The sequence below is a fragment of the Rousettus aegyptiacus genome, unplaced genomic scaffold (assembly GCF_014176215.1).
Source record: "Rousettus aegyptiacus isolate mRouAeg1 unplaced genomic scaffold, mRouAeg1.p scaffold_m13_p_10, whole genome shotgun sequence".
In the NCBI taxonomy this organism is placed as follows: Eukaryota; Metazoa; Chordata; class Mammalia; order Chiroptera; family Pteropodidae; genus Rousettus; species Rousettus aegyptiacus.
In genome coordinates this window covers 54086062-54101089 of record NW_023416285.1, presented here as the reverse complement: position 1 = coordinate 54101089, position 15028 = coordinate 54086062, and the positions used below count along the sequence as shown (strand labels likewise).

General features: G+C 34.8%; 1 protein-coding gene across 1 annotated transcript in view; it reads right to left on the bottom strand.

Moving 5' to 3' along the window:
* LOC107518167 (transmembrane protease serine 11E-like) overlaps positions 1–15028 on the bottom strand; it is a 41146-nt gene that overhangs the window by 7234 nt on the left and 18884 nt on the right. The window contains exons 2-9 of the mRNA XM_016159614.2: positions 13237–13361; positions 9214–9335; positions 7138–7205; positions 5232–5395; positions 3763–3801; positions 2196–2373; positions 1031–1290; positions 290–432 (exon numbers count right to left, since the gene is read on the bottom strand). Of these exons, the coding sequence (XP_016015100.1) occupies positions 290–432; positions 1031–1290; positions 2196–2373; positions 3763–3801; positions 5232–5395; positions 7138–7205; positions 9214–9335; positions 13237–13361 (1099 nt within the window). The remainder of the gene's footprint in view (positions 1–289; positions 433–1030; positions 1291–2195; positions 2374–3762; positions 3802–5231; positions 5396–7137; positions 7206–9213; positions 9336–13236; positions 13362–15028) is intronic.

Here is a 15028-nt window from a genome sequence, read left to right as displayed (position 1 = left end):
GGTGTTAGTGATTAGAGAATGATGGGGAGGAAAGTGGTGTTACTCTAAAGGGAGAGCTTCATAGTGATGAAATAGTTCGCAGATGCAGTGGTAGTTACACATATCTACACATGTGACAAAGCGCCATAGTACTAGAAGCACACACTGTACCAATGTCAGTTTCCTAGCTTTTATATTGTAATCATCGGCGAATGTTGCAACTTTTGCAACTTTCTGTAAATCTATAATTATTTCAAAATATAAGGTGAACAAAAAATTATGCAGCATACTAACAGGCCAAACCACTTACCTGGCATGCATCTCTTTTTCCTTTCAAGGAGCCAGCACATAACATTCTAGGAGTTAAGGCATTATTATAAACTTGAGGTTCGTTACAGGTTTTAGTGTCTATGAGATTCACCTGTACTTGCCGAAGATGATTTTGACTGTTACCTAAAGGGAAAAAATAGTCTTTATTTTTGTAGATATACATGTATTTTATAGACCTAAAGAAAGTCTTTCATAGTTATTGGACAAGATGGTGATACAGAATCTTAGGATATGTATTTTTTTCAGATATAGTATATTTGGGAGAGAATTCTTGCCCATTTTAAATGAAAATTTAGGTGCCTGAAAAAGAACATCAAGTTGTTTGTTTAAGTAATTTTCATTTCGTTGTTAAGCTTAGCAGGTAATTTTAGTAGGGGGCATGACAGTTTTAGGATTCTCTGATCTTTGCAATTGAACATATTAATGACCCCTAATCTCTTATGTCATTAATTCCCTAGTAAAAAGTTCAGATACATTTACTCTTTCAGATAACTCACCAAGCACCATCACTATAGTAGTAGTGATGCAGTTGATAGAAACCTAAGGCATGAAGGAATTTATGTATCTTCTAAATGACTTAGTTCACAAATAGGGCCTGATTTGGCCCAGGTCAATATGACCAACTCACTAACATATTTTGGCATAATGACATTCCATTCTTTATATGCCTTAGAATACGATCTTAGATTACTATGATTTGATTTTCTCCTCAGATTCTCACCATCATTTTGCCGTGCTCCAAATCCAGTCACAAACATTTCGTCACCTGGGTGAAACTCATAGGATGCATCAGGGAGACAAATTCTGTGTACCACATTTGTGTAAGGAACAGGGCTAGAAAGCTCTGCAACTGAAATATCATAGTCATGTGATGGATATTTATATTTTTCATGGACAATTATCCTCCTGATGCCTTGTTTCATTTTTGGAGGATTTATTGTTACGCCAAAGGAGGCAGTCCATCTGGCTGGGTCTTTATACCTGGGGAGGAAAGTATGAAGAATAAGTTCCACTTTACCATTTGCTACCAATATAATGATTTCTATTAAGCAATTTAGTCTACAGCTGTCCATATGTTTCTCTTTTTAAAATTATAGTTTCTATGTATAAAAACAAACTCTTTCCAATCTGAGAATCAGGCTCATGGGTCAGGTCAGGTAGAAATGCACAATGGCATGTTTCTTGAGATATACATGTTGCTTTGCACGCTGAATCACCCACTCCAGATCCTGAGGCCTTTTGACATTTCTAGGCATCAGTGACTCCAAGGGACATATGGAAAGCATATCTTGTACAGAATGAAAGAACTAAATGTTTTCTATGTGTACCATATCAAGTACCCCAAAACACATACATTTCTCTGAAAACCAAAAAGGCTACTCAATAATTTAACAAAGCATTGCAATACTGTGGGCATTTTACATTGTGTTGAAAGGTTTTCATTTCTTAAAACATAGCTAGTTAACCTATTCAGTTGTATAATTTCTAACTACCGGATTTCTTCATGTTTAAGTTTTAATATGTGGAATTTCCCCATTGGAGTCAAACCTACAATCTATCTAGCCTGTACTGACAGATATGCAGCAGAGAGATTTGCCTCTTCGCTTTCACATCAAGCTCAAAGTCTGAACGTGATTTTAAAATTCCTTCTTCCTTTAACAGATTATTGTGTACTTATCAATGGATAATTCACCTACATGTACTTTGATGCCATTTCCATTTCCAGACTACAAAGCTTCTTACTAAGGTTTATGAGTCTCACTTTCTTTGTGACATATGTTCTTTAATACAAACACATCTCTCTTAAACTTTATAATGTGTTTCCTTCTTACCAAGCCCCAATACAGTCTGCTTAAACCCAGTCACTCTCGAGGTTCAGGACTTACACTCTAAAGCAATGAGCAGCACTCACAAGCCACGTGCCATTAATTAAAGTTGCTCCACAGCGATGGATCCCATCCCATTGCAGGCTAGCTTGCCATGGCCATTCACCCTCTTCTACCTGTGTCCCACCAACAATCCTGAGACTCTGTTTTGTAGTTTTACTCCTTCGAGTCCCACAGCCTGCCAAAGAGAGATGATGCATTACTTAACAATTGATTTTAAATATCAAATTGTTTTACTATGCCCCAAATTTCTAGTACTTTTTGCTTCTATAGTATCAGATTTTTTTCATGTTCTTACCTTTCCTTAAACTTGTGGTTCGTTATTTAACTCTTATTCATCTTATAAGATTTAAATTAGTCATTACTTCTTCTATGATGCCTTCTCTAACAATTCCTCACCTTTAAACCAGACTAGTTATGACTTTCTTGATGCTGCTATTAAAAAATAATAACAATTCTCTCTCTGTCTCTCTGTGTCTTTCTCTGTGTCTCTCTCTGTCTCTCTCTCTACACACACACACACAGATATATGTTTCTATATCTATATTTATATATTTTTTTCCTTGACATTATTTATTACAGGGTTTCTCAACCAATCATGATAACTAAAAATGCCACCATGGGGCATGATCCCCTGTGGGTCAAAATTATCCCTGTTTGAGAACTATTGTTTTAGAATTATGGGACTAATGCATCTAGTCCCATTAGAATATGAGCTTCTTTAGGTAGGAATAATATCTAATCTTTTTTATATCCCTATTGCTTAACATAGCACTAGCGCATAGTATGTATCTAATAAATACTGATGGCAAGAATATATACTATAAGAATATATGTTATTTAGATAATGGAATTATCTTTTGGTTGTATGCTTAGTTAAGTTTATGAATCAACCAACATTCTGAGCTGGTGAATAGCACACTTTCTTCTAACTTTTAAGGTAAATGTATTCTGTACTAATTTTGTAACTATCGAATGTATTCTCTAAATACATGGTGGAGTATTCTGCTATAAGAGAAGGGAAATACTAGGCCTAGAGTCAGTATTTTAAAAATATGAGTAAAGATATTATTTGGTCCTTTAGTAATTTCATCAATATATACTCCAACCCTATAATTGCCTGTGATTCCATAACCTGAGATTAATAGCATCGAGAATATTTTATTTAGTGTAGGTAGAGTAACAACTTTCTGCCTCTAGCTGAAAAATACCAACATACAAATTACTTTTGTATAATCTTTAAGAAACTTTTGTGAGAATATATTAAAAATGTCTTTAATCAGAACATTAAGAAGTGAATATTTTTTGCCTCTTCTTCAACGATTGTAACACGCACTTCTACTACACATCTGCCATAGACACCCACACATCCACTCCAAAATTCTTCCAACTTTGTGATTCTTTAGTATTAAATGTGCCTCAGAGATAAGATAAAGCACCACAAGCTATGCACAGATCAATCAGACTTTTTACTGACCCTATAACACCACACAAAATAAGCCTAAATGATCTAGTATTAACTTTTTACTTTCGAGTAAACCAATTTTATTAAATATCTTAAACTTACAACTGTTCAGAAAGTTGTCTGTTTCTGTCTTGTTGATTTCTGAAATACACAGAAATGGTGAACAGGGTCAGCTCATCGGAAATGCATAATGTCTCTATTTCAAGTACTAAAGGCTGCTTAATTCTATTTTAAGATAGTATCATTAGGTTGTAAAAAAAAATCAATACAGTTAGTTTTTCATAGAAATAGTATGTTCACTGCCTTGAGGAAAAGGGAGATGTGAAGAGTGTTTCCTAAACTTCAGTGTAGATAATGTAGCCACGCAAAAACTTCACTTCTTTAAAATGACTTTTTCTCTTTTCTTTCTCCTTAATTAAAACTGACCTTGTACAGTCCAATAGCATCATGAAAAAAAGTCTTATATTTTAGTACCTTTAACAGCCCTTTTTTATTGCTTTTTGAAGAGTCAAGCATTTTCAATTTGCCCTAGGCCCCACAAATTATGTAGCTGGTCCTGACTAGTAAAGGCTCCCTTTCAAAGCAAGTCAGAGAGCTGACCAGCAGGTTAGGCCTCTAGTTAAGTCTATCAGCTTTGATAGTAGCACTTTGTATTTCTCCTTGTGCCCAATTCTCTAGTTTCTAGTGCTGCTATATCCTATTTTGTTTCCATTAGCCACACATTCCTAGTAAGTTCTTGAAATGTGGCTCATCTAATTTGAAAAGTGCCATAAATATATACATTAGATTTCAAAGCTTTAGTATAAAAAATATAAAATATCTCATAAATAATTTTTATATTGACTACTTGTTGAAATAATAATATTTTCACTTTTTAGTAACTACTAGAAAATTAAGATTATACATTTGGCCTGCATAGTATTTCTATAAACTTGCATTGTTCTATATAGCATATGACTTAGCTCTTAACCCTTAACCAGATTTTTATTTCTACCAAGGAACTCCTATGTTTCTTACTTTCTAGTAATGAGGATCTATTACTGCATATTTTGCCCTGCCCTGAAAAAAAAAAAACACTCGGATTTTTATATTAGTTGTAAAATATACCAAAAATATCATATTTTTTATTAGTAAATTATCTAAAGGAAGAAGCTGTACAAGGTATATCAACATTTGAAACAATTATGTGGATGGCATGAAACTTGTCACACATCACACTATCAGAGCATATAATATATAGTATACTAGCAATAAAAAAAAAGAAAAGAAATAAATATACAAAGCCACTTTCAACATTAATCATTGGATTCTATAGCTAAAGTGTAAGACCCAGTACAGAAAAAGAATCCAGGCCCAGGAGTTAATAACAGACTTGCATGGGAAGCATAAGTTTTGGGTAGTTTTCAAAATTAAAATACTTTGTTAGACCAATTTTGTCCCAAAGAAATGTTTTGTTCATGGCAAGATTGCATAACTAAAGGATGTCCAAAATACTTTTTAAAAGTCATTGCCAAAAATCAAACTTAACATAGAGCTATTCTATGTAAGAGAATTAAACTAAATAAGCTTACTTTTTATTTCAACTGATTCAGGATATAGTTTAGGGGGTCCTACGGCTTCTTGAAGCTTTTCATGTAGAACACGTTGAATAATTTTATTAATGGTTTCAGGATCTTCAGTGGAGCGACATCTAAAAATTAGCAGCATATGGGCTAACACTCCATTTTCTTCTTTACTGTGGACCAAAAAGAAAAACACAAAAATGTGATTTTCAAAGATATAGTTTAGAATATAATTTATGGTAATATATATTTTTCTTTATCATTCATTTGAAACACACACACACAAATCCATAAATGTAATTTTAAAATAGCTAATTTGTTTCCTTCTATATTTCTATCATTTACCACATGTAGAACTCCCAATTCAGCCTCCCTGAAGAGATAAATTATATTCTGTCTCATATTTACTTCACGGAACTCTGCTTCCTTCCCTTCCATTCCACTGAATCTCTTCTACACTGAAAGACTTCCTCATTGACATGTCCAGTGGATTCCTTCCAATCATCCTACTTTGTCTTTCATGAGTATTTGTCAATGCTGACCACTCTCTTCTTGAAACGTTTTGCCTTTCATGAGTTTCTTTTTTTCCTGCTCCTTTCCTGTCAATTTTCTAGGTTTCAATTTTTTTCTCATCTCCTTAAATGTTGTTGTTTTTCAAGCTTTCTTCACCGATTTTTTTTTGTCTTGTATTAACCTTTTTCTGAGAAATTCCATTTATAGCCATACTTTCCAGTCGGAATCATATTTCGGGCTCATATGGTCCCCTAATATGTCAGTTCAACATCTTTAACACTGACTTCGTCTTTCTAACACACTTGTACTACTTCCTATTATAGTGACAAGAGTAAAAATAATGAGTAGCAAGATTACTAGGTTAAAGAGTAAATTGAAAAGTAGTTTGGGAGACAAAATTGGTAGAACTTAATTACACATAAAACATAAGGGCCCAGAAAAGAAAGGAGTGCGTGATGACTTCCAGGTTTCTCATTAGTGTGATTGGATTTTTCTTGAGTTCAAAAATTTTCTGTGGAAATTCTGTGAGAAGATATGCCAGGCAGGCATATAGTTCTAAAACCCAGGAAAACAATTTAGACTGGAAATAGAAACTTGAATTTCAATAGTATATGAAGCCATATGAGTGGGTGAAGTCCCCTCGAGAGAGTGAAAACTGAAGGATGGAGAAATAGATACAAATCAAAGAAAGAACAATATTTCAAACACCAGGAAGTACAGAATTTTCAGAAGAAAGTGGTCGAAGTGACATCTAAAATATGTCAATGAATAGACCAAAAAGTAATTTTTGGAAATTTAGTCATTGAAATAATATTGGAAATAGTTCTTATCCTATTTTTTGAAAAATACAATTAACTTGCATTCATGCAATATATTTATTTTCTCATATAGTATTTTGCTTAAAATATGATGCTCAGAACTTCTATTTATTAATGGCTGGTGATCAGATCTGAGATTTTCTTAAATATTTGGAGCAGAAAGGGTAAAATGAAAGAAAATAAAGAAAATTAATGAGGAGAACTAAGCAGTAAATACAAATCTCATCTACTACAGTATTTGCTATTAACCCAGAGGATGTGGTTTAGATCCCTATTTATGCTAATTAGAACTCCCCCCACAAAAAAAATTCTATAACATAGCCACCAATAACATGTCCTTCCCAATCATCTTGCAAATGCTATCTTTTGGATTTAGAGAACGAGCAAAGTACATTGTAAACCATGACTTACATAGAACAGGTACCAAATAAATATTTGTTGAATTCAATTACATCGTATCATAATACTTCAAACTTCAAACAAAAAGTATCTATTACTGACCAGGTTAACAGCTTTAGCTTAAAATTGTATTCTGAATTTACAATTCAGCTTTAAATTGTAGTCATCACTATAAATCTACATACCTGAATCTGATAATGTGAGACTTGACAAATTCTTCCCTCAATGAAGATTTATAAAATGCATTTTCCACCTGTTCCAAAATATTCAAATTATGTCAGCAAGAACAATTTTCTGAAACTCTACAAGTTAATTTGAAGCTTAAAAACATTTTATAAATTAAAAACAAAATAAAACACAGTGACCAATATTTCACAATGTGCTGAACTTGAGGAATCTTTCTTTGGCATTCTACTCTGTGGTTTCCACTGAAGTCTGCCTTGGGAGTTATAGGAGCCTGGGAACCATAGTGGAGGGGCGGGAGGGGGAAGAGGGGGGACAAGGAGTGACATATGTTGTGCTACACTAGGAAAGGGACCAAAGAGAATTAACATTGATTTTTGAAAAATAAGTGCTTACACTCTGAGATACAGACAAAGGGAGGGAAACAAAGAAAATGAGATAATTCTGCCAAGTGATAGTTGAGTCATAGAAATGAGTGCATAACAGTGTCACGTGGCTACTAAAGCTATAAAAAGTTTCCTAATATTCTGGCATATTCTGAACCCAATTCAGCACTCAAAATGCTCTTTGGGAAGATCATGCAAACTGGGATTCTCAGCCTAACACACTTCCTATGAGGTTAACTCTAATAAGGTGAAAGTATGCATTTCGTGGGGATATTTTTTACTACTATAAATAAGAATTCTAGCCAACTTAAAATGTTTAAGGGTCAAAGTAAACATGTCAAGTGTTTTTTTTTTTTTATTTTCTGTGTATAGAGATTTACCAAACGCAGTTACTACAAGCTGGTGATTGACAAACAATGAGCCTTTTTATTCTTTCTTACATTTCATTGAGTCTTTGTGTCTGAGGACAGTTACTTTAATTATGAGACAAATCAGCACAGAACAAATGAGTCCTCTAATGACAGCATTCACTTGAAAATTGTTATTGAATGGTTTTGTCAGTTAAATAATTTCAAAATTATTATTGATTTTGAAGAGTATTAAAGAGTCCTGTCTATATTCTTATATATTTCAGTCAGTCTGAATCTCATAAAATTTATTTTGTGAATGGCACAAAGAACAAGAAAAATAGTTGCATCTTTTCTTGACCTTTTTAGTTCCATTTAATTCCCGTTATTTTACATATGTATTTAGCCTTAAAGGAGAACTTATTCTGATATTTCCTTGGTTGTGTACAAGTATGAATACAACCAAGCTTTGACGTCCTCCTCAGCAAGGTGTCCAAATCTTCTCACTTTCAGTATGCCAAGAAGTTTCCAAATGGGTCACTGCCATTCTGTTTTTACCCAGGCTGTTGGAATTTATCTAATCTAATGCCTTAATCTTCACATAAGAAAATTTGTCCAGAATGATAACTGATGAGCCAAATAATACATCCCTAGCTAGTAGGTGATATTGAAACCAGGTATCCCAACTCATAGTTTAGGATGTATTCCATCACATCATGTCATTAATTACCTCACAAATTATCAGGAAAAGTCCTAATTATTCTCTAAGTTATCTGACAAAGAAAAGTTTTTACCCAGGCCCTTGCTCTTTTGGCCTTTTATTGGTTGTTTTTCCACTTTTCAAAATATTTGATTCATCCTTCAGGATGAATATTGATGCCTTAAGGATAGAACGAGAATTCATGGATTTTCTATATACTTATGCACCAAAAATTAATCCAAGATTAGATATTTTTAAATACTAAAATACTATTCAAGTATGTGTCTAAATAGTTTTAATCTTATGGCCTTTTGCCCAAGGTCTCTTCTTTAGGAAGTCTAGGAATCACAACCCTCACATTCCCAGAATTTTTGAATTCTGCCGATTAAGATTATAGGCCTAGCTAAGAAAGGGGGAGCAGGAAGAACATAAAGAAATAGTTAAGGTCACTTGGTTCAGTTCTGCAAGACATGCTTTCTGAAGTTATGTATTGTCAGTTTTGTTTTATATCTCTTAGGTAGCCTCTTCTCATTTTGTGAAGATAAGCAAGATCAGTTGAATAGATGTTTTAGAAGATAGGGTACTAAAAATTTTGGTAAAAAGTGATAGCAAATACCTTAGATTTGAAGGGGGAAAAATGCTTACCATTGATTCAATTTTCTGGCTCATTTCTGTGAAATTTTTAGAAGCCTCTCTTCCAAAGTCACCATATAATTTGTCACTTGAAAATGATAATGTGCTGTAGTAATTACAGGCCTTTCTTTGATCTACAAATAAAGAGATAAAAACCCATTATCATACTTTTTATCAGTTGTATGTAAAGTATCATCATTTTCCTATTTGGTGGTTGCTGGAAAGACTGAGACAGGAAAGAATGTCCCTAGCCAGGTTATTATCTCCATCAACCTGCCCTGAGCTTCATGATTATCTCAGAAGGAAAGACAACAACATTCATCATCATGAGTTTTAGAGTGTAAAAGCCATAAGAAATGTTTGGCGTTCCCGTGGACTAATTAGTCATGTGTTATCCATTTCTGAATAAGCCACAAGAGGCAGCAAATCATGCCATCTGAGCATACTCACAGGGATAGATTCAGAAGCTTCCCAAGAGTAAATTTTATATTCCAAAAGTAGGTTTCTTCCAATTCAGTAAACTACTCATCAATTCTGGCCACAAGGACTCTCATGTAAGAAATTTTATTTCAGCTAAAGAATGAAGTTGAAGATAGGTTTAAAATGCTGGGAGTTTAGTATATAGTTTAGGAGACAAGAGCCCCCACCTGGCACAACTTTCCAGAAACAGTATTTAGTTTTGCCTGGCTCCTTTGTCACTCTTTTTCCATCCAATGGTCACAGAACTTGGTCTGTCTGCTTCCTTAGCCATTGTCTCCACTTTTTGCACTCGGTTTAAGCAGCCATGTTTTTGGCCTGCTGAAAAATCAATGAAGCAAAGCTTTTTGTCTACCCTCCTTCACATGAAACAAACACAGAGCTCTCAAAAGATTTATTCAACAAAAATTAACGGCAACTACACTTTCTGTGAGAGACTCTGTGCTGAGTATTAGGAATATAATGGTGATCAAAACCATTGTGTATTTTTATTATAGGAAAATGGAGCATACCTTACCAAATCTCAATCTCTATTCTCTTCTCTCTTGGTTCTCATTATTTCCCTTTTTTACTTAAACGACAGAGGGAAAGGAAATGAATATTGGGCACCTGTGTCCCAGGCACATTCACGTTTTTCATTTCATTTACAATAACCTCCATAAAAAGACAGTATTATCCATATTTATCATATAAGGGTTACAGTCTCAGAAATTTAAATAAATTGCCTAATATGACATAGCCAGAAAAGACAGAACTGGGCTTCAAGTCAAAGTCTAACTCCCAAAGCATACATGTTGCTTATATACTGCTTTTAGGGGTGAGGGGGAAAAAACAAAGCTACTCATTGAAACCATAAGAGAAATCTCTTGTTATGCACAAGTTATGCAAAAAAAAAAAAAAAAAAAAAAAAGACCTACCTGTAAATTTCAAAAGAATATCCTATCTGTCCATAGTATTTGGTGAGACAGATTGCAAAGCCACTGGTCATAGTCTGACAAGGCCTGGAGTGATGCATAAAGGAGTCAGATGGCAGGCTGCAGATACTGAAAGGTCAGGGTACCCTAAGCATTAGCCACCCAAGGGAGGAGGACCTGGGAGGTTTTGCCTTCCTCTCTCCTTCTTACCTCCTTCCCCTGAATGGCCAATGTGACCTGAAATGCAGGCAGGTCCCTGTCAATATATACAATTTCAAATAAAATTTTTCATTGTTTGAAATAGTTTACCTTAGTTCTACAGCTGGCCCATGATTCTGCATTTCTAACAAGCTCCCCAGGTGACGCTGACGCTGCTGATGCCTAATCACATGTTGAATACTAAGTTTCTAAAGAGGAGGAGAATAATCTTCTATATCCTTAGACCTATTTGGATTTTTTAAAATCAAATCATTTTAATATTGAATCATTTGAAATTGCCATTTGTATAGTTCAAAAATGGTCAAATGCTTCACATGCTTCAACCAAATGAAAGACTTACCTGTAGTCAATATTTTACTTTACTCAATAAACTCAAACAGGTCACTAAGTGTCAAAACATATTTCCAGTTGCCAGAATCATATAGCATGCGTAGTTCTTGAAAAATATCATTGATAGTATCAGCAGATAAGAAAAATAAGGATGAATATGAGTTTGCTGATCATTTCTAACAGGTTTGTGATTCTATAATCTACAGTGATGTTGCTCATAATAGATTCACTTCCTGTCATTCAAATCACAGAAGGGACAGAAATGTAGCTCCAAAGACCACTGGACAAAAATCTCACATACGATTCTATGCCATCTTGAGTATTATGCCAAAACAATGTTTCTCTAAGTCTAATCATTTCCATCTTTACCCGTCTGTTTTTGTAATAGATTTCTTTGGTTTAGTTTGGTTTTCTAGGTGTGCCACTTCCTAAATGGCACATGTGCTAAACCCAGTCTGTTTTCAGTTTACATCCCCAAACAGAGGGCAGGTCACAAATATGACAATAACACATAACACAACTGTTGTTTATTCAGGTGTGTTGTGTGGGTAGTAGAAGCTCTGCGTTCCATATTACTTAGTGGAGCATCCAAATATTAGGATCCGGTAAAAAATTACTGGAAAAATCTTGCCAGGTTTTTATTGTATGAATATGAATAAGATTTGTAAGTCTTATAAATACTTGGCTTGGAAAGAGGCAAAAAAGTCTAAGAAATGTTTTCCGTCACAGAGGTAACAAGACCCCCAGCATTATTAGGAATTCCTTATGAAGTCAGACAAGCCAAAGTATGCCCCAAGAAAATATCATAAGTGTGACTCACTCACTTTTTATCATTAACTATTCAATAAACATTAAGTTTCTAATATTTGCCGGGATTGTCTTAAATTCTAGAAATACAAAAGTGAATAAAACATAGTCCTAGGCATCCATCGAGAGGAATAATGATGCTTACAACACTATGGGATTCAATATATTTATAACAGAACTATAGGATTGTAAAGTTATTTTAGATATTCTTTTTTTATTAAAAACATGTCCCAGAGAAATTACCAAAATGCAGATATTCCAAATTCAAAGACTTGCATATGGGCAAATTCTACCAAAAGAAAAAACAAAATGCTTTACATTAAACATTTTTTTTCTTTAAACTGCTCAGAAATTATCTACCTTGCTTGGAAAATTAAGACTGAATTTGTGTCTCCTGGCAAAAGAAGATCACCAATTCACAGATCGCCATTTTTCTTTACAGGAAAGCAACTTCTGCAAATTCCCAGTCAAATTAGAATAAGTAATTAGCTTCTTTGTTTTCAGAGTCTTGAACATCTAAGCATTATCTAGTCCCTAAGGGAGATAGTAAACCAATAGGTCATAGTGGAGTTAACTAATTAAAACCTGAGCAGAGTAGAAGGAAACTTCAGAAAGGTTGTTGTACTCTGGAAGAACAGTTCTGAAGTACCCCTAAGGACCTTACTAACAACAGCTGTGTTCATGTTTCATCTAGCAGTGAGACACCCGATTACTGCAGAGTGAACTTCTTTATAAGTAACCTTCTCAGTCTATCCTATCCTCTTTAATCAATTGGAATATATCCCATGAGATTTAAAATAACAGAAATAGGCATTTATTCAAAAATATATCTCTGAGCATTTTTTCCAACTTACTAGCACAAAATAGAGCCTACTTATTCTCTATGATCCCTGATTGTGTAATTAACATATTAGACTGTCAGGATTTTAATAAGTTGGAATTCTTTTCTATCAAGGTGATTGCCCTAAGGCCCTAAACAACTGAGACATTGGACTCTACCTCTGCTATGGTTTTCTCCTAATTAACACTTGATTATTACTCATCGATGAATTTGAAACCTGAAATGCTGTACCCAGCAGGAAGTATTGCTTCATCAGAGATAGAAAAAAATAATTCTCCTTGGCTTGTGAAGATTAAACCTGAGACAAGGCAGGTAAAGAGTTCTTTGTACCAGCTATGCAAATGAATTGTAGTAATGAATGAATGATCCTGAGGCTAATCAAAACAAGAATGTACATGAGGAAATATTCAAAGTAAATCACATGATGCCAGGGCAGCCTATACTTACTGTATCTCACATAATGAACAATGAGTCCAATGCACACTGCCAGGACAATCAGAGATATAAAGCTGATGAGGCCAATGACCCATGGCTTCAAACAAGCTCTCTTCCTGGCCCTCACCACAGAAGACCTGAGAAAGAAAGCAAATAGACGGATTATATCACAGTGTATACTGCATCCACTCCTTAAGTAAAACAGATATCTCTGGGGGAATACAGAACACTCAGTTAGATAGTAGAACACCATTTTTGTTTAGAACACATCCCGGTCTCAGGCTGCTGAAACCAATCTAGCTCTAGCTACCTGAACTTTTGCCAAGTAATTTGACTTCTCTGTGCCTTAGTTTCCTTGTCCATAAAATGAAGATAATAATAGTAGTACCTATCTCATAAGATTGTTGTAAGGATTAAATGAATTATTGCATGTAAAGTGCCTACAACAGTGCCTAGCATGTAGAAAGTGCTAAATGTTAGCTTGGATTTATTGAGCCGGCTACGTGCAAGACACTGATTTAGGCAATGTAGCAGCTATGAAAATGTTTAAAGCCTGTTTCTACCATTCTAGAATCTTGAAAGGCCTATTAAATGTGTTACAGTTTGAACCAGACCAGGTTCCAGATAAAGTTTCTAATTCAACCTCTTTCTTTATTTCTGGTTTATTTCCAAACAAGCTTTGAGGGTATATATAAGAGATAACGAGGGGTCTCTTCTAAAGAACCTGAATGTTTGAGCCAACATTTACCTCTAAACTTCAGTGATGCTAGAGGAAATCCCTTCTTCATGAGACTCCCCCAACCTCTCCCATTCGTTCTGCCTTCAAAACATGTTACTGAAAAATGATGGTCAACCTGTTTTTGTTTGATTAGTAAAGTTGGTGTTTCCTTGTGTTATAATAGTTGCTAAGGAATCTCAAAAGCTAAAGGAAACAATAAGTCAGAGTTGGCTAAAGAATTTGAATATGATGCTATTTTAAATTTCTTGAAGTATTTACCATGCTGGTAGAATCAGCAGCATGTATTCATACTTCCAGAGCACTGTCTGGTATGTGGGAACCAGGAGAACAGTGTGTTGTTATCCTGGAGGAGCACTGAGGATTGAATCAGAATAAAGAGAATTCTGAGTCTGCTCTTTCCTTACCAGCTTGGACAAATCATTTGATTCTGAGCTGAGTTTCTCTGTCAGTAAGAAACAGGATACCCATTCTGTCTAAGGCACATAGTTGACTGTGGGACTCAGAATGAGATCATGAATGTGAAAACTTCTTGCAAACTGCAAAGCATTTTGAAATAAATAGTTCTTGCTTACAGAAATCACGGGGGCTTTGTTCTCTGGTGTTATATGACCAGAAAGTGATATTATTTTGGTCCCTGCCACACCATCATCACATCCTATCTCTGCCTCCACATTCTATTCTGTAGGAACATTGTTGCAGAAGTCAATAGCGTCATCATCGCTACTTGACTCTGCCTCTGTTAAAGGCACTGGATGTGGTGGAAGGCTCTTGGGACTCTACTTGGTCTCCTCAATTCTTCCTGTGACTTTCCCTCAGGGCCGTAGCCAAGGAAACCTCATCTTTCCCCAATCTCTTCTATCTCCAGTTCTCCCTTGAGTAAGATTCCAAACACCTGTTCTTAGAATGGCAATTACTACAATATAAAAAGACTTCTTTGGGAAAAGGTTATTTTTTTTAATGTGTAAATGTGCCTAAGACGCTTAAAAACTGACTCTTGTTTTTTCATCCCTGAATGCTTACTATTCGCCTTTTGCAGAAGAAAGGAGATGAAGAGACCGGACGTAA